Here is a 24627-nt window from a genome sequence, read left to right on the forward strand (position 1 = left end):
TTTTGCAGCTCATCCAAGCATTTAAAATAATGTTTATGATCATTTTGTTTCAAGTATCTATATCTAGTTGAAATGGGAGGTTTTCCACTAATCTACTGCCAATAGTGTCCAAATAAGAGAAGTAAGTGTCCTTGAGAAGTCTAAACCAGATTAGGGTCACACTGTAGTGTTCAGCCAACTTCTAAGCTACTCTGCAAGGTTTGAGACAACTTACATTCACGTGTCTCCCGCCTTGAAGGGGCTGGTTGCAGGGCTGCCTTCAGCTGGGCTCCTGTCCTATCCCACTGAGTCTCACAATCTCTTCATATGCTGTCTCCAGTAGGAAAGGCAGACTTCCTACCTGGCAGATCAGAGCTCTCAAGGAAGAAGGCAGAATCTATCTTAAAGATTGGATCTGTAATCGGCATAACATCATTTCCACTATGCTCCATTGCTCAAAGCAATCACATGCCTGCCCAGAGTCAAGAGCGTGGGGAAAGAGACAGGGCCAACCACTTGGAGGAGTGTCAAAAATTGAGGCGCCTTCCTGAACCTGACACACAGCGCCAGGCAGCATGTATGTCTCAAGATGCTACTTGGCGCCTCACACTGGGTATGCCCATATAACAAAGCCCTTGGTTCCCAGGTCCAGAGTGGTAAACTCTGGAAAAGTTTTCCACTTGACTTGCCCCTAGTAAGGTTACCCAGCCCATGTAGTGGATCTCTCTGATCCAGGGCAGAGCTTTCACACCAAGGAAGCATGAAGTTTCTAACCTTTGCACACATCTTCTCTCACTTGTTGGTCTCTGGACATAGACACACAGACGCACAGAAAGACAGAAAGAAGTGTATGTTGAGTGAAAACTAGGTTGAAGGAACTTCACCAGAACTTGGTACCAGTATCTGATTTTCCTGCCTTGAGACCACCAAGTTTGCCATATTCAGCGTGGTCCTCTTCTTTCAGGGATCCCCAAACTCCAGGCACTTCAATTGCAATCCATACCTCTCCATCATGTCTGTAATGCTACATACCCACAGAGTCATATGGGGTAGGCTTGAGGTCAGAGAAAGAACTTAGGGAGAAGGGAAGCAGAAGTGACCGCCAACGTCTGCCGTGCCATGCTGGAGATGGAGGGAGAGGTAGGAGAAGCAATCAAGGTTGCAGTTCCTTTTATTTTCAACCACTTCCTGTCAAGTAGGGTTCTTCATTGAAGCACAGATTTTAGGAGCCTCTGATAAGGTCTGGCAATGAAAGGCTTTTAACAGACGCTGGAGTGAGGTTCCAGAGATCACCGAGGTTCCTGGTGTCAAATCTAGCCAGTAGCTACTCACCTATTCTAAGGCCCTTTACCTCTCTGGGAATCTCCAATCGGGGAAAAGTCACTGAGTTCCAAGAAGGAACACAATTCACTATGCTAGTCCAATTGTGATAAGCAGCATAGTACTTATGAACGTGATTCGTCCATAAAACAGAATTCCCAATGGTCCATGTAAAATACCTGAATAAGCATCATGCCCTCCCAAAGTCAAATAGTATTTGAGTAACCCCAGCACCCAAGACCTGACACTGTCCACCACTGCCCCTCTGTAGGAAGATGTTGCAAGCTCAGCAGTTACATTATGGATAGCTTTTAGGATTTCAGAAGACTCCTAATGCAGCAGCAGAGGCCATGAGGGTGGTACTGGCCATGTCACAAACCCAGCTGGCAAGGACTGGATTCATGGCCTGCTAACAGGGAATTTGGGTGCTTTCATGTCCCACTAATGTCCACCAGCGATTCTAGATTTTTTAAACTTCCTTCAATAAGGAGAAAACATAAATGAATAGGCTTTCAAGGTTACTCTTCCGCTACTCCATACTCATTCTCTTCTAGTCCAGGAGTGACAGGAGGATGAGAACCACTATGCATCATGAAGCAGGACCAGGCAATTACATTGGCCCGTGTCCTGGAAGCTGGGTGTTCTCTCTGCCAAGACATCCTGGTGACCATTTGTCAGGCTGATTGCTTGGAGGAGGAAAAAACTTTTTCCAATAGCTAGAGAAAGATAACACAGTCAGAGTAGGGAAATTGTTTTAGTAATCTTGAAGGGCAAGGTATAACATCCCTAACCCTCCCCGCAATCTCCCAGGCAGAACATAGAAGAAAGACTCCTTATGATTCAGCCCAGGACAACTGTTGACACTTTCAGTCAATGGCTGTACCTCAGGGGTTGCAGTGTTTTCTTTGGCTGAGCTGGTTAAGAGTGGCACATGGGCTGCTGTGATTGGAGGAACAGTAATGAGATTATTCCATTTCTCTATCATGTCCTGCCTTGCTTGCTCTCTCTTTTTTCCTGAGCCTGTGGGGTTCTGGAAATGTTTAAGTAGGCTTTCTCTTTTGTCTCTCCTAGATGGTGCTGTCCCTCCTCTCAGGTCCTGAAGAAAAGTTTTGATTTCTGTAGTTTGTCCATATTTTGTCTCACGGCTTGGCTGAGAGTCACATCCTTTTCAGGGCTCTCCAGCCTAATCAATAGGGACATTTACACCCGCTTTAAAAACTGTAAAAGGAAGAGGAAATAAAACTGAATAAATATTGGTGTTTGCAGCAAAAATAGTGCATTCATAGGGAAAAATGAAAGAGCATGTTCTCTCTTCACAAAGATGGAAAGTCAGGAATTTTGTTAAAAAAATGAATAAAATTATTCACTGTTCAAATAACTGAGGTAAATTGCATGAGAAGGGTCACCTTATTTTCCCATGAGTAGTCACCAGTGTCCTCTCCCTTTTTTCTTTATGAGTATGTAAAAGCATGGCTTATGAGCCAACATCGGTATTGACACACAGAGAAGAGACCTGTAATCTGTTCATTTTGAAGTGGTGTGATATGAACCGTACCAGGGGCCATGAAGAAAGAGAGGAAGGCTACATGAGAATTCACACAAACACCACCAAGACCAGGAGGAGCATTCAGATGGCACAGAGGTACATGATAAGTAATACATGCTGCTTTAATCCACTAAGTTTTGAGGTGGTTTACCAGGCAGCAATAGCTAAAACATGGTACACTATTTAAAAAACTCAAAACTTTCTGGATTGCTCAGGGAATTGGAGGCTTTGATGAATCAGAAAATCTCTTCAAGTAGGACTTCCCGTTCATAGTCTATGCTTATATGTGTTGCAAGGCTTTAAACCTGGAACTACTCCTAGTGAACACGACACCAGCATTTAAGTGTGAGAAGAATCAGTGTCCTCTTATACTGGAAGAATCAGGAGATCCGCTCACTCAAAATTCGTATCTCCTGTGGGTTGAATTCTTTTCCCCTAAAACTCACACGCTGAAGTCCTAAACCTTACGACCTCATACACGATCTGCTATGGAGATAGGATCTTTATTGGCGGAATCAAGGGAACATATACTCATTACATGGGCCCTAATGCAAAATGACTTGTGCCCATATATAAAGGGGCAATGGGGACACCGAGACTCGCACGGAGGGGGGAAAATAGGAACCGGTACAGGGAGGTCTCTGCCATGTCTACAAGCCAAGGAGAGAGGCCTGGAACAGCTGCTTTCTTCACATGAGGCTGAAGGCAACAAAGAAGCTGACACCTTGATGTGGACTTCCAGCCTCCGCATGCAGGAGACATTAGTTTCGTGTTGTTCGAGAAAGCCAAGCTCTGGCATTTTGCACATCAGCAAAGTGTATATTTTGTAGGCAGCAAACAGAACAGTCTTAAGTGATCCCCATTAGAATCATACAGTCAATCAAGCAAAGAAACAAAGAGCAGCCTAATAATCGTACCTGATACCCGCTCAAGGCTGAGCATCCCAGCAAGGCACTTGCTTGTTCAGCCCAGGAAACCGGCTTGCACATCGGACCAATGGCTGTGGCTCTCCGGTGCCGGTCCCTCATTGGCTGACTACGAGCCGAGTGGTGTTTGAGCTTCCCTGATTTGACCTCGCATTATCCGAGCCTCATAAGACGAAAGTTTGCAGTTTCAATAGCGGAAGAGTAAAGCCTGGAAAAGAGTTGCAAGAGGTGTCCTGAACTAGTCAGCCTGGTACCTTCAGTTAGAAAGTTAAGTTTCTTCCGGGTAGATTCGAGTCTGTAACAGAATTTTCTCCTTGAACTTTTTGATTTAGTTATTCGTTTGCTGTGCTCGGATCCAAGCCATAAGCGAATTCCATAATTTAGGTAGTGGAGAAAAGAGTTCGAATGGCATATATCGGTCCTATCAATACTGTGTCCCATGCGTTGATCTTTCTAATTTGTTGATTAAGCTGCGATTCCTTTCGCACAAGTTCAACTTTGCATAAACAACAGCGTTAGATCGCGATTGTGCTCTGGGTGCCATGCTTTCCGATTCACCCACTGAAGGGAATAATCACGATCCCGGGTTCCCCGTCCCCATCTTCACACGCATACACAAAATTCCATTTTTCCTTTACTTTCTCGATTTTATAGGTGCCACTCACCCTTGCACCCTCGGTCTTCACTCTCCAGACCCATTACGCAAATTTCTTTTTCCTCTCATGAGAACTGTTAAGAACTGCTTTCTTAGCAACACTCACATATACAATACAGTATTTAACTGCAGCCACTATGTCGTATGTTAGATCCCTGGGACTTCTTTGTTTTAAAATTGGAGGTTTGAACCTTGCTTCAATTAGTCTTTACTGTTAACCATACCGTTAGAGAATAATTGCTCATCAGGTCCCCTTTACCTTCAATCACCTTCTGAGTAAATGATCAAGTGTACTCACTTCAGCTTTCAGTCTTCACATCAAAACTCATTTTCCTCTCTCTCTCCTAGATTTCATATCAGTGATTCACCCCTGCACTCCCAGTCTTCGCTGTCTGTATGGTACATTTTAAATGTTGTTTCACTAATGCTTTTATTCGATTTCTGAAATTTTAGGTGCAAAACACACACAAAAACTATAAAAATGTCCTAAAGGACTCATTTTCTTAAAAATAAGTTCTCACATAAAACAATATGCAGGAGACTAGTAGGCAAGATCCAGGTTGGCAAAACATGTGTACGTCATATGGACAAACACTGGGATTTTGAAATAGCAGTAATGAGCATGATGGAAATGAAAGGACTTATGAAATGCTGTGCATTCAAATTGGTTCACAGTTCCATCTTTGAAAATGAGCATGATTTCCAAAGAGCCTTTGGCTCTCAAAGTTTTGTTCCCTATCTGTATGGCAATCTCGGAGGACTATTCAGAGGGATTTACTTGTAGTTGATTTCACGATCATTTTTCCTAGTCTCCTTGGGAAGAAAATCTTTTTTTTTTTTTTCAAATTCTTTAGTGACATTTTTCTAATATTTCAGAATAATTTTAGCTAATGACCCTCATGAGGAGAGTGCATTTATCCTAAATCCTTACTCTAATGATCCCAAGGAGAACTCTGAAGTATAGTAGCTCATCAGAGATCTTCCACATTGGACAGAACAAGAAACAAACAGGTTTGTACACAGTCCTGGATCAGGAATTGCTTTCCTTCATGCCTGCACTACTTAGTAAAGCAATTTTAGTACCCTGCCCTGCCCACACCCTTTCTCTTGAGTTAGTGCAGTCCTGCCAAAGATAAATAGATTTGCCTCTCTTAGACTTTCCTATCCCTCTTCTGATGGGCTCAAGGAAAGTTTAGATTTTGCAGATTATCCAGACTGTGTCTCTATGTTTGGCTCAAAGTGATATTCTTCACAGGGGAGATTACAAATTAATTTAAAAGTACAAAGACCATTCTTTAAAATATTGAACTAATTAGAGGTTTAAAGAAAATCATCAACCATTTCTAAGAATTGAAATCACAGAGTTACCTTCCCTCTTCACAGAGGTAGGAAGCTAGAAATGAAAAAAAAATATTCATAAATTAAGCAATGCATAGTCTGAGTACAAAGAGGATGATTGAGGTCACCTTTTTTCTCTTAATTGGAAATACGGAACAATCCATATTCCAAGTTGGAATAATCAATATGATGGAAGAGGCAGCATATGTGCCGATCCACAGTTCAGGTTTCATATTACATATAAGTTGAATTGTGCCCTCCTGAAGTTCTTATATTGAAGTCCTAACCCCCAGTACCTCAGATATAATCTTGTTTGGAGATAAGATCATTAATGTGGAAATCAAAATAAATCTGATATTGAGATCAGTTTCTGGTAGAGTTTGTTTTAACATTTACTCATTTGATACATTCTCCTTTCTGTCCATCTGTATGTCGGTGTCTCTATGTCCAGGGACCCAGGGGTGGGAGGGAATGCCTACAATGGTCAGAAAACTCATGCCACTAGAGTGAAAACTCTGCCCTGGATTATAGGGATTCACTGCATGCCTGCGGTCACCCATATAGCAGTGAATAAAGTGGGAAAGTATTCCTTAGATTAACACTGAGGTGCAAGGATACCAGGACTTTGTGCTACGGATATATCATGTGTGTAGCACCCAGCAGCATCTCGAGAAGCATGTGTTGTATGATGCCTTTCATTGACTTCACAAAGGCTGCTTGTTCCTAGACGCTTCTCCAACGGAAAAGTCCTGTCTGTTTTCCCCTCTTTTTGACTCTGGTAGACCTGTAATGTCTTTGATCAATGGAGTATGGGAGAAGTGACGTTATGTCCATTACAGAACTAATCCTTAAGAGGACACATAACTTCTGCCTTGCTGCTTGAGAGTTCTGAGCCGACAAGTAAAAAGTCTGCCTGTCCTGCTGGACACACCCATGGAGGGGTACCTCCAGGGCACCAGTATGAGGGTCAGTTGTCTCTTAGGTTGCAGAGTAGTTTAAAGGGTCACTTGCCCTTCTAATTTGCTCAATAAATGGAAAAGAAAATGAGAACATTTTCCATTTAAAACATGAAAAATAACTTGACAAAAGTATTCGTATATATTCATTAAAACGCTCAGCTATGTGTGAAAAGTGACAGAAATTAGTAGTCCACTGAGACCTTTAATAAATGTAGTTACTAGAATGACTGCACCGTTAATGAAAAACAGGACATTTCTTAATGGAAAAGGCAGATGCCCCCCCCCCCCCCATCCCCAAAGAATTCTACTCCATGTCCTTGATTTTGGGTGAGGGAAAATATCTGCTTAAGAATTTGTAATCACAAGGGCGTCCTCCGAAAACGTTAGGGTTCACATTATCATCGTCATCACAGTCCAAATAATTCCCTGTTGCAAACTTTCTTCCATGGTTTTGTCTTCATATAATAGTTTCTAGTAATAAAAAACAGAATCTTTCCTTTCATGACGGGAGCTACCTTATTAGAGGTAGAATTAACCGTTCATTTCTTGAAGGTCCCACAGGACACTTGGGAGCATGAGCATTAGGATCATAGCTCATTGAAGACTTCTAGTTCTTCAGTTATTCCTAAGTCCTCTTTGGTTCAATATCTGTAATTTATTTCTCTATAAAGACGTTAAAGATGTGTTTTGCTTGAATTCTTACTGATTTTTGAAAGGAATATATTTTTAATTTTTTAAAAAGTTCCCTTTAATTGACTATTTTCCTCTCACTCTAAAGGTTTCTAAGGAATTACAAAAATAGCTCCTTTCAACTGAGAGCTCATAGTTTTTTCAGCAAATCAACTACGTGTGGTATTTGGGGGGAACGTAGGGAATGTTTACAAAACGATTAAAAATTTGGCAAATACTAAATATTTTTAATATTTCTGTACAGGTATCCCACTTTTGTAGGGTTCCGTCTGTGGAGAATGCGGTTTTGCCGTTCTCTTTCTTCTGATTCACTGAAGGTTTTGATAAGAATTGCAGGTAAGAGCTGGTCAGTCGTGTCTACGAGTTTGAGGCGCCCTCCGCTCACCGAGTCGGACAGCTCCTCCTCAAGCCACCGCCGCGCACTCAGCCGCCGAGAGAGCAGGTTCTGGGTGCAAGTCAAATGGCCCCCAGGGGGCCAGTCATTCTGAGGCGTCACGCACTTGGGTTGCGGAGGTCAGACCCTCTCAGGGAGATCAAAGTGATTTTCCGTCCGCGTAGGAGACGTGGGTTTGACCTCTCTGTAAAGTTCTCGCGGATAACTGGCAGGCATAAAGCAGCTGAGGGGAACGGATGTCATTTTTCGACATGAACTTGCGTGTTGCAAAGCTTTTCTGGTGGAGGTCGTGGAAAGTTTACAGGTCACCTGGTGGGGGTCACGGAAAGTTTAAAGGTCACCAGATTGCCACTCGGATTGGTTGATGTGCGGCCAAGCCGCGGGGCAACCAAGGACACGTGACATGGCCTGCCTTAGCGACACGGCTCCCTGCCCCGCATCCTATCCAATCAGATCTGCAGATTGGCCGTGACGTCAGGCAAGGCAGGCTTGATAAACCGGTCCTCGCAGCTGCCGTTGCCCTTCCTTCTGAGCTGTGGGGGAGGCGAGACACTCCGACATGGCTGAGCCGCGGTCCGCCCACACTTCGGAGGAGATCGTGGACACCGGGGAGCCCAAAGAAGCCGAGTGCAAGAGCCCAGAGCAGAAGACGCCGAAGCAGAAGACACCCGTGCGCCGCCAACGCCGCCGCCGCCGCCCAGCAGACGACTTCGCCAGTTTCGCCACTTACTTCCGCAGGGTGCTGAAGCGGGTGCACACAGGCCTGAGCCTCTCGCAGGAGGCCGTGAGCGTCATGGATTCGATCGTTAAGGACATCTTCGAGCGCATCGCCAGCGAGGCCGCGCGCCTGGCCCGCTCCAAAAAGCGCGTCACCATCACCTACGAAGACATCCAGACCTCGGTGTGCCTGCTGCTGCCTGGGAAGATCGGCAAGTTTGCCGTGTCCAAGGGCACTAACGCTCTCATCAAGTACATCTTGTGCGAATGAGCTGCCTCAGGACCACCTGAGCATCGCAAGCCAAAGGCTCTTTTCAGAGCCACTCACTTGGCGGGAAAAGACCTGTGGCACTGAAAAGTCCGAGCCACTCTGGTTTGTCGACCTGTGCCACTCTATTCATCCTTAAAGCGTTTCTTCCCTGAGGGAAACATTATGAACCTTATCAACTCCACTTGAGTGTACGTCTGTAGAGCCATGGGTTCCATGGAAACCCGTGCATTTTTCTTAATCATACTGCACGTCCTCCCTTCCTAAATGGTCATTTCTATTAGTTATATCTCTAGGTCAGCCTTTTTAGGGATCTTTACTGCCAAAGTTATCTCCCTAACAATTTAATTTGCCTTTTTAGGTTGTCATTCTTCCCCGTGGATGTAGCAGTATCATCCAGGATTTTTAATGTGTGAAATAGGGACAGAGAAAGTTCGGTAGCAGATATAAAAATCAAACTTGCCCATTCACACTCCTTCAACATACTTCAAATCTCAATGCCATTCAATACGTGAAATAATAGGACCCAAACACAGCGTAAAAAGAGATAAAGCAAATTTTCTAGACTCACTGGGTGACTCAAGCGCCATACCTATGGAAATTTCTCTTCTACCTAATTTATAATGATCTGATGCTATTTTTTTGCACCCATAACTTTTCACTTTTGAAGCCAGAGTCTTCACTGAAGTGCAATTTTGCACAGATGCTGGGAGCGTCCGATGAGACCAGCTGCAACCACAGTCTCCACTAGCAGCAGCCAGTGAGGGACTCGCACCCCTTGGGGGCACAGCAATTGGCCCAAAGTGTGGTGGGGTGACCAGGACCGAAATTATAAGAGGCTCCCTGTGATACTCGGCCTGCAGATTGAGGGAGAAGCAGGTGTGATAGTGTCCCTGAAGGTTTTCCTTCAACGACTTGCATTTAACCATGGGGAGTTAAGTCTAGGCCTCCCGATCTGGTAGTGAGACATGTCTCTATCTCCTGGCATCAAAATAAGAGGGGGATGTCGGCCAATTAAGCGAACTAAGATGCCTCCTTCCTCGACCTCAGGTGATTTCAGTGTTAATGCCTATGATGATATTAATTTAATTTAATATGCATTATGTTTTCTTCCTGGTGCATTGTCTTCTTTTTCTTTCGTTTCTCTGTAGGTATGTTGCTGAATTTCAAAGTACTCAGTGATTTTCCAATTCCTTTCCTTTTAATTTAATTTCTAGCTTCGTACATTGGTGGAGGGAGCACCCACTGTGGGATTTCAATCCTTTGAAACTTACTGTGGGTTTTCATTAGAACTCAGGGTGTCATCATATTTTAAAGGGCTCATTTTGCACCTTGTAATTGCACAACAAGGAAAAGCTGAACAGCACAGGGAAATATTTTCATTATTTTGTAGAAATTTTAAACAGAGTGTCTTCTATAAAACTGTTAAATCACTATGTTGTAAATCCAAAACAAATATATAATATTGGCACAACTATACTTCAATAAATATGTTTAAAAAAAAAAACTTTTCAGTACCCGTTGATTTGGATGTATGAAGCTGTGATGAACGTAACTCTCAGTCAAATCATGAGCTAAAACCTAGAGAAACTACAGAAATCCAACTTTTTCTTGAACCCACGTTTAGTGCTTTCTCTAGGTCAGCATTTATAGCGTTCTGTAAGGTTGAAATTAGCTTTGTATCACTTTCATTTCCCATTTTCTTCTCCTTCTCCCGCGAGTGCACTATGGACAATTTCAGAAGTATCTTGTGTGTGATATGCAATAGATAGATGAAGCGAGGGAGCAGACACAGCCATCAACTACCCCTGTTATATTTTTCAAAGTATCCCAGTTTAAGCATACATTGAACTATACAAATGGGGACTGGTGTTTAGTACAGAAATTGCAAAACACAAGTTTTCAGACACATTTCACTTTTCTAAGTCCGTGGTGTTTGAAATTACTTTTCAAGTCCTTTCAGAGTTAGCCAGTCAATTCTTCTCAGGCAGACAATCTTTTGATATTTTAAAACACGCATTTTTCATGACCGGCGATTTTAGATCCATTGAAGAGTGTCCAGTGAGAGCAGCTCAAGCTCCTGGCTCTGCTGTTCCAGACAATGGGGGACTGGCAGCCTGTGAGCCACAGTCATTGGCTCAAAGTGTGGTCCAGTGAGCAGAACTGAACACATCATTGCCTTTCTATAAAAATCAGCCTAGAGATTAAGGGGGAGGGGTCTGTGACAATTTGCCTGTTCTTTTTGATTCCTTACTTAGACTGAACCCAGGGGATTTAAGGACGTGAATCCAGGCAGATCCTCTGTTCAGCGTTGGAATCAATTTCGAGAAGGATTAGGAGCAATATCAGAAGTGAGATGTCCCCTTTCCCCTCCAGTGGTTTGAATGTTCATATTCATGTTTGGATGCATATATTTTCTTTTCCATCGTTTTTTCTTCATGGCCCATGAAGATTACTTTTCCATTTTCATTGGTATCATTTTTCTATAAATGTATTGCTGAATTTCAAAGAAGTTGCCGGTTTTCTATTACTTTTCTTCTTAAACAGATTTCTAGCTTCCAGAATCTATGGAGAGAGAACACACTGTGGGATTTCAGTCCTTTGAAATGTATCACGGTTTGCCCAAAAGCCCAGTATTTAATCATGACGGTTAAGTGTTTCATTTGGGCTTTAAAATAAGATGTAGTTAGGTGAAGTAAGACAGAAAGAGGAAGAAAAATACCATATGAGATCGCTCCTATGAGGAATCTAAAAAGGAAAACAAACATTAATACAAAACAGAAAGAGACTCTTAGACATAAAATACAATCTTGTGGTTGCCAAAGGGGCGGGGGGTGGGAAGGGACAGACTGAGATTTTAAAATGCAGAATCGATTAAAAAAGTATACTGTATACTTCAGGGAAATATATACAAGATCTTGTGGTACCTCATAGCAAAGAAATAAAATGTGACAATGTATATATATATGTTCGTGTATAACTGAAAAATTGTGCTCTACACTAGAATTTGACACAACATTGTAAAATGTCTATCACTCAATAAAAAATGTAAAAAAAAAATAAGATGCAGTTATAACCTTTTTGACTAGGATGTACAAACTTGTAATCGATGTCTCTCTCTCTCTCTCTCAACCAGATAAGGAGACATAGGTATTTGAACTAGGAAATTCAATACGTTTCTTGGGCCCATTTCTCAGAGAGACCAAACACAAAGTATTCGACCTTGGACAGAGCTCAAGCATAAAATAGGGTGCAGGACAGGACACTAGGGAGATTTCACAAACGGTTGCAAGCTTCAAGGGGGCCAATGTTACATCCAGAGCTCTTGTTGAGGTCAAGAGAAGCGGGATTAAGGCAAATAAGCCCCCTCATGTGGTTCACAACTTATTGTAATCTGAAAACTTAAAAATTCATATAAAAGGAATTGGTAAAAAAAAAAAAAAAAAGCTCACTTCACAAGTTGTCTTTAAAATCAAATGAAAAATAAAGAGCTTACATTTTTGTGTAGCAACTCTAAATTTCTGAAGTCAAAACACCTTGCAGAGCCAAATGCATTTTCTGAGAAATACGTGTGGATTAGTTAGAAAGCAGCTAACTGCAGAAAAATCACTAAATTTCTACCGTGCTAATGGTTGCGGCTTCAAAATCCAAGTTTTTTTTTTTTTTTTTAATATGACGCTAAGATGTACCACCAGTCATTTTTGCATGCTGCTACCTAAGCTATCTTATCACGTAAGAAGTAACTCTAAGAAATCTAACACATCAGGCTACTGTTATCTTGCTTTGAGGGGGGTATGTTTGTAAATTCAGACATGAAATAAGAGCGTTAGTGAAACACGGCACAAATGCTGCATAATGGGTCTGCAGAGTGAAGACTGAAGGCGCAAGGGTGAGTGGCACCTATAAAATCGAGAAAGTAAAAGAAAAATGGAATTTTGGGTATGCGTGTGAAGATGGGGACGGGGAACGTGGGATCGTGATTATTCCCTTCAGTGGGTGAATCGGAAAGCATGGCACCCAGAGCACAATCGCGATCTAACGCTGTTGTTTATGCAAAGGTGAACTTGAGTGAAAGGAATCGCAGCTTAATCAACAAATTATAAAGATCAACGCATGGGACACAGTATTGATAGGACCGATATATGCCGTTCGAACTCTTTTCTCCACTACCCACATTATGGAATTCGCTTATGCCTTGGATCCGAACACAGCAAACGAATAACTAAATCAAAAAGTTCAAGGAGAAAATTCTGTAACAGACTCGAATCTACCCGGAAGAAACTTAATTTTCTAACTAAAGGTACTACGCAGACTTGTTCAGGACACCTCTTGCAACTCTTTTCCAGGCTTTACTGTTCTGCTATTGAAACCGCAAACCTTCGTCTTATGAGGCTCGGATGATTCGAGGTCCAATCAGAGAAGCTCAAACACCACTCGGCTCGGAGTCAGCCAATGAGAGACCGGCACCGGAGAGCCACAGCCATTGGTCCGATGTGCAAGCCGGTTTCCTGGGCTGAACAAGCAAGTGCCTTGCTAGGATGCTCAGCCTTGAGCGGGTATCAGGTACGATTATTTGGCTGCTCTTTGTTTCTTTGCTTGATTGACTGTATGATTCTAATGGGGATCACTTAAGACTGTTCTGTTTGCTGCCTACAAAATATACACTTTGCTGATGTGCAAAATGCCAGAGCTTGGCTTTCTCGAACAACACGAAACTAATGTCTCCTGCATGCGGAGGCTGGAAGTCCACATCAAGGTGTCAGCTTCTTTGTTGCCTTCAGCCTCATGTGAAGAAAGCAGCTGTTCCAGGCCTCTCTCCTTGGCTTGTAGAGATGGCAGAGACATCCCTGTACCGGTTCCCATTTTCCCGCCACCGTGATTTAATAGTGGAAACAGCTGGCCCACAAAGCCCTGAGTCAGCAATGCCCAGAGCCAGCAAGGTAGCAAGGCACTTCCCAACTGCTTCCTAGCAACTTCCCATCGCAACTCAGAGCCGCGTTATCTCTGCCGCCTCACTAATGGGAGGCTCCGGAGGGAAAGGTCATCCACCCTTATCTCATTGTCAGCCCTAAGCAAACAGATCGGGCCAAGGCAGCCAGGAGAGCATGTCCATACAGCTGTTGGGCACCAAATCGTACCCCCACCCCTCGAGTTGCCTGACAGCATGAATCTCAGCACTGAGAATAATCATAGCCTCCATTCCTTGGGCCCTCTGTCTGTATTATCTCACCGAATCCTCGCAACAATCTTGTAGGTCCTATTCTACAGAGGGGGAACCTGGGGCTCAGAGAGGACAAGTCGCTTACCCAAAGCACCACAGCACGTAAGGGACACGGCTAGAGTGTGAACCCAGGTCTAATCCGACTGCCAATCCTGTCCCTAATCACTCGTGCTGTAAAGCCTCGTCTCACTAGCTCACAGCAGTTACAGGACCCAAACAGACACTATCCCCATGCTGTGTCTCTTTCCCCTGTTCATGCAGCCTCTCGACACTGTCTCCAGAAAACAAAGGCACCAGAACTCTGAAGAGAACAAATCATGAAAAGGATGGTGCACTCTCATATTCCCACTAAGCTTTGCGCTCTGCAAATTCCCAAGCCCCAAGAGATATCCTCACTCTCTCCCCACTTCTTTTCCCCTTAAATGGTATCCACACATCCTGGTTTTGCTGTTGTCCCAGCACAATTATTCACAGTGGCCCTTTCACTCTTCAAAGGGTCTGCATGGATTGGACAAGAGAACGTACGATCCCCTTACCTATGAAGAGGCCAAGCAGGCTCACACATCAGGGCTTTTTGCGAGGCTCACACACCTGTTGGGCCATGATCTGCAGCTCCCCTGAGTGAGGGTGGAGTTCGACCAGGGAGGAGTAGGATGGAGTAAGGAATAAACAAACTATAAGTGAGCTTTGGAGGACATTCTCACTACATTCCAGTTGTTGGTCCTGGAGTGGTCAAGAAACAGGGGTAGAGGAATGCTTGGAATGCAGAACTTCCCTTGTTGGGAGCAAGTGGGGTTGAGCACAGCTGCCTTCTCAGCACAGCTGTGCCTCAAATCTGAGGCGTGCAGAGCGTTGGAGACTCAGATAGGAACAGCTGAAAGAAAGGTTACTTATTAGGTCAAGCCCACTCCCCTAGCCCCTGTTTTGCCTTAAACCACAGTGCAGGGCCCAGCTAAGTGCTGGGCCTGGGCTGCTTCTGGGAAAGTGATGCTCCCAAGATGCAGTATGGCTTAGGGGACAGTTGAAGGAAGCAAGGGACCAAGGAAGCAGACGTCATGATAAATCAGAGCTCTATCATACTGGTGATTGTGCTCTTGAGTCTGCATAGGAAAGGACCTAAATAATGGCCAAGGAAACCTACCCAGGAGGAAGGGATTTGCTTCCCAGAATTCTAGCGTGATCTAATAGTGGAAAATCTATTACTGTGATTTATATGAGCAAACGAAACATTAAAAATCATGTTAATTTTGAAAGTTGCTAAGATGGCTTAAGTGAATATTTGATATATGTCATGTTGCCTAAAATGCTCAGAAATCAAAGATGTTATTGGGAACACAAAGGCCACAAATGAAAGCTCTAGATCGCGTTTGTTGATGCAATGCTACTGTCATTCTTATTAGAGTGAGGAAGATGATGGGAAAGCTTCCTATCGACACTATGATTTCCAAGTCTTGCTGAATATTAGATAGTGAGTTTGAAAAAGCTTAAAACCACTGAAAAGGAGGCTATTTTCAATTCCTCTACTGGCACCACAAATCACTAAAAATCTAGACCCCTTTTTGGCCTCAAGACAACTTTACACATCTAAAAATCAATAGGGACCCAAAGATCTTTTTTTTGTGTGTGTGTATATATAGTTGTATATATCTGTCTCTATATATTTAGTGAAGTATAGTCAGTTTACAATGTTGTGTCAATTTCTGGTGTGCAGCGTAATACTTCAGTCATACATGAACATACCTATATTCGTGTTCTATTTTTTTCACCATATGTTAGGACCCAAAGATCTTTTACGTGCATTATATCTGCCAATATTTCTTCTACAAAACATTACAACTGAAATGTTCATTCTTTTTTTAAAAATCATTTAAAAATATAATAAAAACTCATTACATCATGTTAACATAGACTACAAAATGAAATGAAAAATAACTTTTCTGAAAAGTGGAGAGAAGATTGACATTACTTTAGGCATTTGAAAATCTCCTTAATATACGGCCCAACAGAATCCAGAGGGATTCACATACGTGCTTCTGCACCGTGTGACCATCTGAGAAAAAAGGACTTGTGGAAAAAGCCACTGTACCCTCGTGAGAGAATCAGAGTGTAAAAGGTATCAGCAAAAGAAAATAAAGGGGCAAAACCCACAAAGGGGCCTGCAAGACCTCCCAGGCAGGGCCATTGCCTTACCACGTTTCCGCTTCTATAAAACGGCTTGCTTCTAGGTAAATGAAACTTACCCCCAAAATCCCTTTGGTTCCCAAAAGCTCACTCCTGGTTGGTCCATTTCTAACACCTCATTTGCATATGGCATGAGTTTAATCGAAACCAAAAACCATATAAAAGCCTGTGTAAACCTACAGACGTGGTCCAGAGCTGGGAGTGTTAACTCCTCTGGGTCCGCCAGCATAATAAACCAGAGTTCTCCAACCCTCCGAGTGTCGCTTGGTCTCTGGATGGGATTCAGGTTTCTGTAACAAAAACACCCCCTTAAAGGTTGACCTAAGGAAAGAACTAACAGATACAACAGTTTAGGAACGTGATGAAATGCAGTGTAGTTAAGCAAAATTCATATTTCCTGGAAGAAATTGCGCTAAAATCATACCTTCAAATAGAATTGAAATTTGGATTTGTTTTCTCCCCATAAAAATGTTTTTAAACATCAAAGAATGCTACCAGTCACAGCTCTGGTGTACATCCCACTAAAACTCAAGGAAATTTTTTAATAATCTTGAAGGGCAAGGTATCCCATCCCTAACCCACCCCGCAATCTCCCAGGCTGAACATAGAATAAAGATTCCTTTTGATTCAGCCCAGGACAACTGTTGACACTTTCAGTCAATGGCCGTGCCTCAGGGGTAGCAGGGTTTTCTTTGGCTGAGCCGGTCCAGATTGACGCTTGGGCTGCTCTGGACGCATCTAGCGTCCCCACGATGCTGAGTTGCAAGTCGTGAAGCTTTCCGTGTTCAAACACAAGAGACCGTGCTCTGGAGAGAAGAAAAAAAAAAAAAAAAACCAAAGGATAAATCTGACCCAGTCAGACTAGTACCTTCATTTCCCCCCACCTTGGGTAGGTACTGTTTCCTGAACAGTTCGGTTTAATGATTTCAGTACTGTGTTTGGGTCCTCGCTTATGTCTGCAAATGATTTCCACGACACGAGTAATGTTGAAGAAGCTTGAATGGGGTACCTTTGTCCTATTGCTTCTCTTTTCTCTGAGTTGATGATTATCATTTGCTATTTAAGCCATAAGCCCTTTCCCTTAGTTTGACACTACAGTAAAGCACCCTGTTAGATCATGAATGCTCACTAGGTGCCCTTTCCCCTTAATCACTTTCTAAAGTGAGTAAGCACATGTAGTTATTTGGCCTCATCCTCTTCAACATCAGACCCCGTCGTTCTTGTCTTCCTTTGATTCCCAGGGCGTCAGTCGCCCTTGAGCTCCCAGTCTTCACAACCCAGTCACGGTGCATCTTGAACATTGTTTAATACTGCTCCTGTTTGATTTCTGAATTTACAGATGCACAACCTCCAAGCACAATTAAAGATATCTTAGTGTTGTAAGTTTCCTGAAATGACTACTCACAGAATTCAGTGTGTATGAGACTAGTGTGCAAGAACGAGTTCGAGAAAGATTTCTCTATGTCACACGTGCAAACACTGTCAATTTGAAGTTGCAACGCTGAGTGTGATAGAAAATAAACGACTTACTCAAAGTGCTGTGTTTTCAAACTGGCCCATAATGCTGTCTTTGAAAATGCACAGAGCTTTACCAAGAGCTCTTCTCATCCAAACTTTAGTTCCCAAGTCACCACACAAACTGAGTTACTTGCAGGTGATTGGGTGGTAGTTTTTCCTAGTCTCTTTGGGAATCAAATTCCTTTTGCCAAATATTTTCATGAGATGTTTCTGATCTTCAAGAATAAAAATAATTACTATCCCATTCAAAGGTTCATTTCTTCCAAACTCTTAGGCTAAGGATCCCAAAGACAGTTCTTCAGGGGTAATGGCCCATCAGAGTTCTCCTACATTGGTTGGGAAAACAAGAAGAGCTTTCCAGGCCTCCTCCATTAGGCAATTTGCCTCCCACCTCCAGAGGCACAGAAATCAGAGTATTTCGTTTCTCTCTCATGTCCTGCCTTGCTTGCTCTCTCTTTTTTCCTGAGCCTGTGGGGTTCTGGAAATGTTTAAGTAGGCTTTCTCTTTTGTCTCTCCTAGATGGTGCTGTCCCTCCTCTCAGGTCCTGAAGAAAAGTTTTGATTTCTGTAGTTTGTCCATATTTTGTCTCATGGCTTGGCTGAGAGTCACATCCTTTTCAGGGCTCTCCAGCCTAATCAATAGGGACATTTACACCCGCTTTAAAAACTGTAAAAGGAAGAGGAAATAAAACTGAATAAATATTGGTGTTTGCAGCAAAAATAGTGCATTCATAGGGAAAAATGAAAGAGCATGTTCTCTCTTCACAAAGATGGAAAGTCAGGAATTTTGTTAAAAAAATGAATAAAATTATTCACTGTTCAAATAACTGAGGTAAATTGCATGAGAAGGGTCACCTTATTTTCCCATGAGTAGTCACCAGTGTCCTCTCCCTTTTTTCTTTATGAGTATGTAAAAGCATGGCTTATGAGCCAACATCGGTATTGACACACAGAGAAGAGACCTGTAAACTGTTTATTTTGAAGTGGTGTGATATGAACTGTATCAGGGGCCATGAAGAAAGAGAGGAAGGCTACATGAGAATTCACACAAACACCACCAAGATCAGGAGGAGCATTCAGATGGCACAGAGGTACATGGTAAGTAATACATGCTGCTTTAATCCACTAAGTTTTGAGGTGGTTTACCAGGCAGCAATAGCTAAAACATGGTACACTATTTAAAAAACTCAAAACTTTCTGGATTGCTCAGGGAATTGGAGGCTTTGATGAATCAGAAAATCTCTTCAAGTAGGACTTCCCGTTCATAGTCTATGCTTATATGTGTTGCAAGGCTTTAAACCTGAAACTACTCCTCCTAGTGAACACGACACCAGCATTTAAGTGTGAGAAGAATCAGTGTCCTCTTATACTGGAAGAATCAGGAGATCCGCTCACTCAAAATTCGTACCTCCTGTGGGTTGAATTCTTTTCCCCTAAAACTCACACGCTGAAGTCCTAAACCTTACGACCTCATACACGATCTGCTATGGAGATAGGATCTTTATTGGCGGAATCAAGGGAACATATACTCATTACATGGGCCCTAATGCAAAATGACTTGTGCCCATATATAAAGGGGCAATGGGGACACCGAGACTCGCACGGAGGGGGGAAAATAGGAACCGGTACAGGGAGGTCTCTGCCATGTCTACAAGCCAAGGAGAGAGGCCTGGAACAGCTGCTTTCTTCACATGAGGCTGAAGGCAACAAAGAAGCTGACACCTTGATGTGGACTTCCAGCCTCCGCATGCAGGAGACATTAGTTTCGTGTTGTTCGAGAAAGCCAAGCTCTGGCATTTTGCACATCAGCAAAGTGTATATTTTGTAGGCAGCAAACAGAACAGTCTTAAGTGATCCCCATTAGAATCATACAGTCAATCAAGCAAAGAAACAAAGAGCAGCCAAATAATCGTACCTGATACCCGCTCAAGGCTGAGCATCCCAGCAAGGCACTTGCTTGTTCAGCCCAGGAAACCGGCTTGCACATCGGACCAATGGCTGTGGCTCTCCGGTGCCGGTCTCTCATTGGCTGACTACGAGCCGAGTGGTTTTTGAGCTTCCCTGATTGGACCTCGCATCATCCGAGCCTCATAACAGGAAGGTTTGCGGTTTCAGTAGCGGAAGAGTAAATCCTGGAAAAAAGTTGCAAGAGGTGTCTTGAACAAGTCAGCCTGGTACCTTCAGTTAGAAAGTTAAGTTTCTTCCGGGTAGATTCGAGTCTGTAACAGAATTTTCTCCTTGAACTTTTTGATTTCGTTATTCGTTTGCTGTGCTCGGATCCAAGCCATAAGCGAATTCCATAATTTAGGTAGTGGAGAAAAGAGTTCGAATGGCATATATCGGTCCTATCAATACTGTGTCCCATGCGTTGATCTTTCTAATTTGTTGATTAAGCTGCGATTCCTTTCGCTGAAGTTCAGCTTTGCATAAATAACATCATTAGGTCTCGATTGTTCTCTGGGAGCCATGCTTTCCGATTCACCCACTGAAGGGAATAATCACGATCCCAGGTTCCCCGTCCCCATCTTCACACGCATACACAAAATTCCATTTTTCCTTTACTTTCTCGATTTTATAGGTGCCACTCACCCTTGCGCCCTCAGTCTTCACTCTCCAGACCCATTATGCAGCATTTATACCGTGTTTCACTAATGCTCTTATTTCATTTCTGAGTTTACAAACGCATCTGTCCCCCCAAGCAAGATAACACGGTCTCAGTGTATTAGATTTCTTCGAATTATTTTTACATGGTACCATAAGTAAGGGACCAGCATGCAAAAATAACTTTGGTGATATATCTCTGCATCATATTGAAAAACACTTGGATTTAAAGCTGCAGCCATTAGCATGATACAAATTAGGTGATTTTGTGAAGTCAGCTCTTCCCTAGCTAGGCTACATTTCTTTATGTTAAAATGCATTTGGTTCTGTAAGGTGTTTTGACTTCAGAAATTTTCTCCTGTGTTGACAACAATTTTCAGTTTCTATGCAAAAATGTAAGCACTAAATTTTGCTGCAGATTGTAATGACAACTTGTGCAGCAAGCTCCTTTTCTCAAATCCTTTTAATTAATTTTTAGCACTCCAGAATAATATAAGTAATGAACCACCTGAGAGGCCGCATTTACCTTAATCCCCCTTCTTTTGAACTGAAGAAGAGGTCTGGATGTAATATTGGCCTCCTTCATGCTTGCAGTATTTTGTGAAATCTCTCTAGTGTCCTGTCCTGCACCCTATTTTACACTTCAGCTCTCTCCAGGTAGAAAACTTTGTTTTTGGTCTCTCTGAAGAATGGGCCCAAGAAATGTTTTGAATTTCCTAGTTCATATAGCTATTGTTTCTGTATCTGGCTGAGATAGAAATATCCTTTATAAATTTCTACATCCTAGTCAAAAGGGTTATACCCACATCTTATTTTAAATGCCCAAATAAACACTTAACCGTCATGATGAAATACTGGGCTTTAGGGCAAACTGTGGTACATTGGAGAGGACTGAAATCCCACAGTGTGTTCTCTCTCCACAGATGTTGGAAGCTAGAAATCTGTTTAAAAACAAAAGTAATAGAAAACTGGCAACTTCTTTGAAATTCAGCAATACATTTATAGAAAAACGATACCAATAAAAATCGAAAAGTAATCTTCACGGGCCATGAAGAACAAACGATGGAAAAGAAAACATATGCATCCCAACATGAATATGAACATTCAAACCACTGGAGGGCAAAGGGGACATCTCACTTCTGATATTGCTCCTAATCCTGCTCTAAACTGATGCCAACACTGAACACAGGATCTGCCTGGATTCATGTCCTTAAATCCCCAGGATTCAATCCAAGTAAGGAACCAAAAAGATCAGGCAAATTACCACAGTTCCTTCCCCCTTAATCTCTAGGCTGATTTTTATAGAAAGCCTATGATGTGTTCAGCTCTGCTCACTGGACCACACTTTGAGCCAATGACTATGGTTCACAGACTGCCAGTCCCCCATTGTCTGGAACAGCGGGGCCAGGAGCTTGAGCTGCTCTCACTGGACACTCTTCAATGGATCTAAAAAAATTGCCAGTCATGAAAATGTGTGTTTTAAAATATCAAAAGTTTGTCTGCCTGGGAAGAATCGATTGGCTACCTCTGAAAGGACTTGAAAAGTAATTTCAAAAACCCGGGACTTAGAAAAGTGAAATGTGTCTGAAAACTTCCATTTAGCAATTTCTGTACTAAACACCAGTCCCCATTTGTATAGTTCAATGTATGCTTAAACTGGGATACTTTGAAAAAGGTAACAGGCGTAGTTGATGGCTGTGTCTGCTCCTTCGCTTCATCTATCTATTGCATATCACACACAAGATACTTCTGAAATTGTCCATAGTGCACTCGCGGGAGAAGGAGAAGAAAATGGGAAATGAAAATGATACAAAGCCAATTGCAACCTTTCAGAAAGCTATAAATGCTGACCTGGAGAAAGCACTAAACCTGGGCTCAAGGAAAAGTTGGATTTCAGTAGTTTCTCTTGCTTTTATCTCATGGTTTGCCTCAGAGTCATGTTCTATACAGTTTCCTACATCCAAATCAACGGGTACTGAAAAGTTTTTTCAATTCATTTATTAAAGTATAGCTGTGAGAATATTATATATTAGTTTTGGATGCACAACATAGAGATTCAACAGTTTTATAGATGACACTGTTTAAAATTTCTACAAAATAATGGCAATATTTCCCTGTGCTGTTCAGCATTTCCTTCTTGTGCAATTACAAGGTGCAAAATGAGCCCTTTAAAATATGATGAAATCCTGAGTTCTAATGTAAACCACAGTAAATTTCAAAGGATTGAAATCCCACAGTGGGTGCTCCCTCTACCAATGTAGGAAGCTAGAAATTAAGTTAAAAGGAAAGGAATTGGAAAATCACTGAGTATTTTGAAATTCAGCAACATACCTACAGAGAAACGAAAGATAAAGAAGACAATGCACCAAGAAGAAAAAATAATGGATATTAAATTAAATTAATATCATCATAGGCATTAACCCTGAAATCACGTGAGGTCGAGGAAGGAGGCATCTTGTTCTCTTGATGCCCAACATCCCCCTCTTATTTTGATGCCAGGACGTAGACACAAGTCTCACTAGCAGATCAGGAGGCCTATACTTTTATCACTATGGTTAAAAGCAAGTAGTGGAAGGAAAAACTCCAGGCAAAGTATCACACCACATTCCCCCTAAATCTGCGGGCTGAGTATCACAGGAAGCCTCTTATACATTCGGTCCTGGTCACCCCACCACACTTTGGGCCAATTGCGGTGCCCCCAAGGGGTGCGAGTCCCTCACTGGCTGCTGCTAGTGGAGACTGCGGCTGTCGCTGGTCTCATCGGACACTCCCAGCATCCGTGCAAAATTGCAGTTCAGTCAAGACTTGCTTCAAAAGTGAAAAGTTACAGGCTGCAGAAAAATAGACTCAGATCATTATAAATTAGGTAGAAGAGAAATTTCCAAAGGTATGGCGCTTGAGTCACCCAGTGAGTCTAGAAAAGTTGTTTTATCTCTCTTGGCGGTGTGTTTGGGTCCTATTATTTTATGTATTGAATGGCACTGAGATTTCAAATATGTTGAAGGAGTGTGAATGGGCAAGTTTGATTTTTATATCTGCTACCGAACTTTCTCTGTCCCTATTTCACACATTAAAAATCCTGGATGATACTGCTACATCCACGGGGAAGAATGACAACCTAAAAAGGCAAATTAAATTGTTAGGGAGATAACTTTGGCAGTAAAGATCCCTAAAAAGGCTGACCTAGAGATATAACTAATAGAAATGACCATTTAGGAGGGGAAGACGTGCAGTATGGTTAAGAAAATGCACGGGTTTCCATGGAACCCATGGCTCTACAGACGTACACTCAAGTGGAGTTGATAAGGTTCATAATGTTTCCCTCAGGGAAGAAACGCTTTACACATGGACAGAGTGGCAGAGGTCGACAAACCAGAGTGGCTCGGACTTTTCAGTGCTACAGGTCTTTTCCCGCCAAGTGAGTGGCTCTGAAAAGAGCCTTTGGTTTGCGATGCTCAGGTGGTCCTGAGGCAGCTCATTCGCACATGGTGTACCTGATGACAGCCTTGGTGCCCTCGGATATGGCGTACTCGCCGATCTCCCCGGGCAGCAGCAGGCACACTGAGGTGTGGATCTCCCTGGAGGTGATGGTGAGGCTCTTGTTAGAGCGGGCCAGGCGCGCGGCCTCGCTGGCTATGCGCTCAAAGATGTCCTTAACGAACGAATCCATGATGCTCACGGCCTCCTGCGAGAGGCTCAGGCCTGTGTGCACCCGCTTCAGCACCCTGCGGAAGTAAGTGGCGAAACTGGTGAAGTCGCCTGCTGGGCGGCGGCGGCGGCGTTGGCGGCGTACGGGTGTCTTCTGCTTCAGCGTCTTCTGCTTCGGCGCCTTCTGCTTCGGCGCCTTCTCCTTTGGCGCCTTCTGCTTCGGCGCCTTCTGCTCTGGGCTCTTGGACTCAGCTTCTTTGCGCTCCTCGGTGTCCACGATCTCCTCCGAAGTGTGGGCGGACCGCGGCTCAGCCATGTCGGAGTGTCTCGCCTCCCCCACAGCTCAGAAGGAAGGGCAAAGGCAGCTGAGAGGACCGGTTTATCAAGCCTGCCTTGCCTGACGTCACGGCCAATCTGCAGATCTGATTGGATAGGATGCGGGGCAGGGAGCCGTGTCGCTAAGGTAGGCCATGTCACGTGTCCTTGGTTGCCCCGCGGCTTGGCCGCACATCAACCAATCCGAGTGGCAATCTGGTGACCTTTAAACTTTCCGTGACCCCCACCAGGTGACCTGTAAACTTTCCACGACCTCCACCAGAAAAGCTTTGCAACACGCAAGTTCATGTCGAAAAATGACATCCGTTCCCCTCAGCTGCTTTATGCCTGC

General features: G+C 43.2%; 2 protein-coding genes across 2 annotated transcripts; one reads left to right on the forward strand and one right to left on the reverse strand.

The window, feature by feature from the left end:
• The first annotated feature begins 7062 nt into the window (after positions 1–7062).
• LOC141576321 (histone H2B type F-M-like) lies at positions 7063–10715 on the forward strand. The gene has a single exon (XM_074359238.1). It carries the CDS (start codon positions 8367–8369, stop codon positions 8793–8795), a length of 429 nt encoding a protein of 142 aa, XP_074215339.1. The 5' UTR covers positions 7063–8366; the 3' UTR covers positions 8796–10715.
• Positions 10716–23787: 13072 nt separating this feature from the next.
• LOC141576239 (histone H2B-like) lies at positions 23788–24276 on the reverse strand. Its single transcript, XM_074358987.1, has one exon. It carries the CDS (start codon positions 24274–24276, stop codon positions 23788–23790), a length of 489 nt encoding a protein of 162 aa, XP_074215088.1.
• Between the last annotated feature and the right edge of the window lie 351 nt (positions 24277–24627).

This window comes from Camelus bactrianus, chromosome X (genome assembly GCF_048773025.1).
Source record: "Camelus bactrianus isolate YW-2024 breed Bactrian camel chromosome X, ASM4877302v1, whole genome shotgun sequence".
Classification (NCBI taxonomy): domain Eukaryota; kingdom Metazoa; phylum Chordata; class Mammalia; order Artiodactyla; family Camelidae; genus Camelus; species Camelus bactrianus.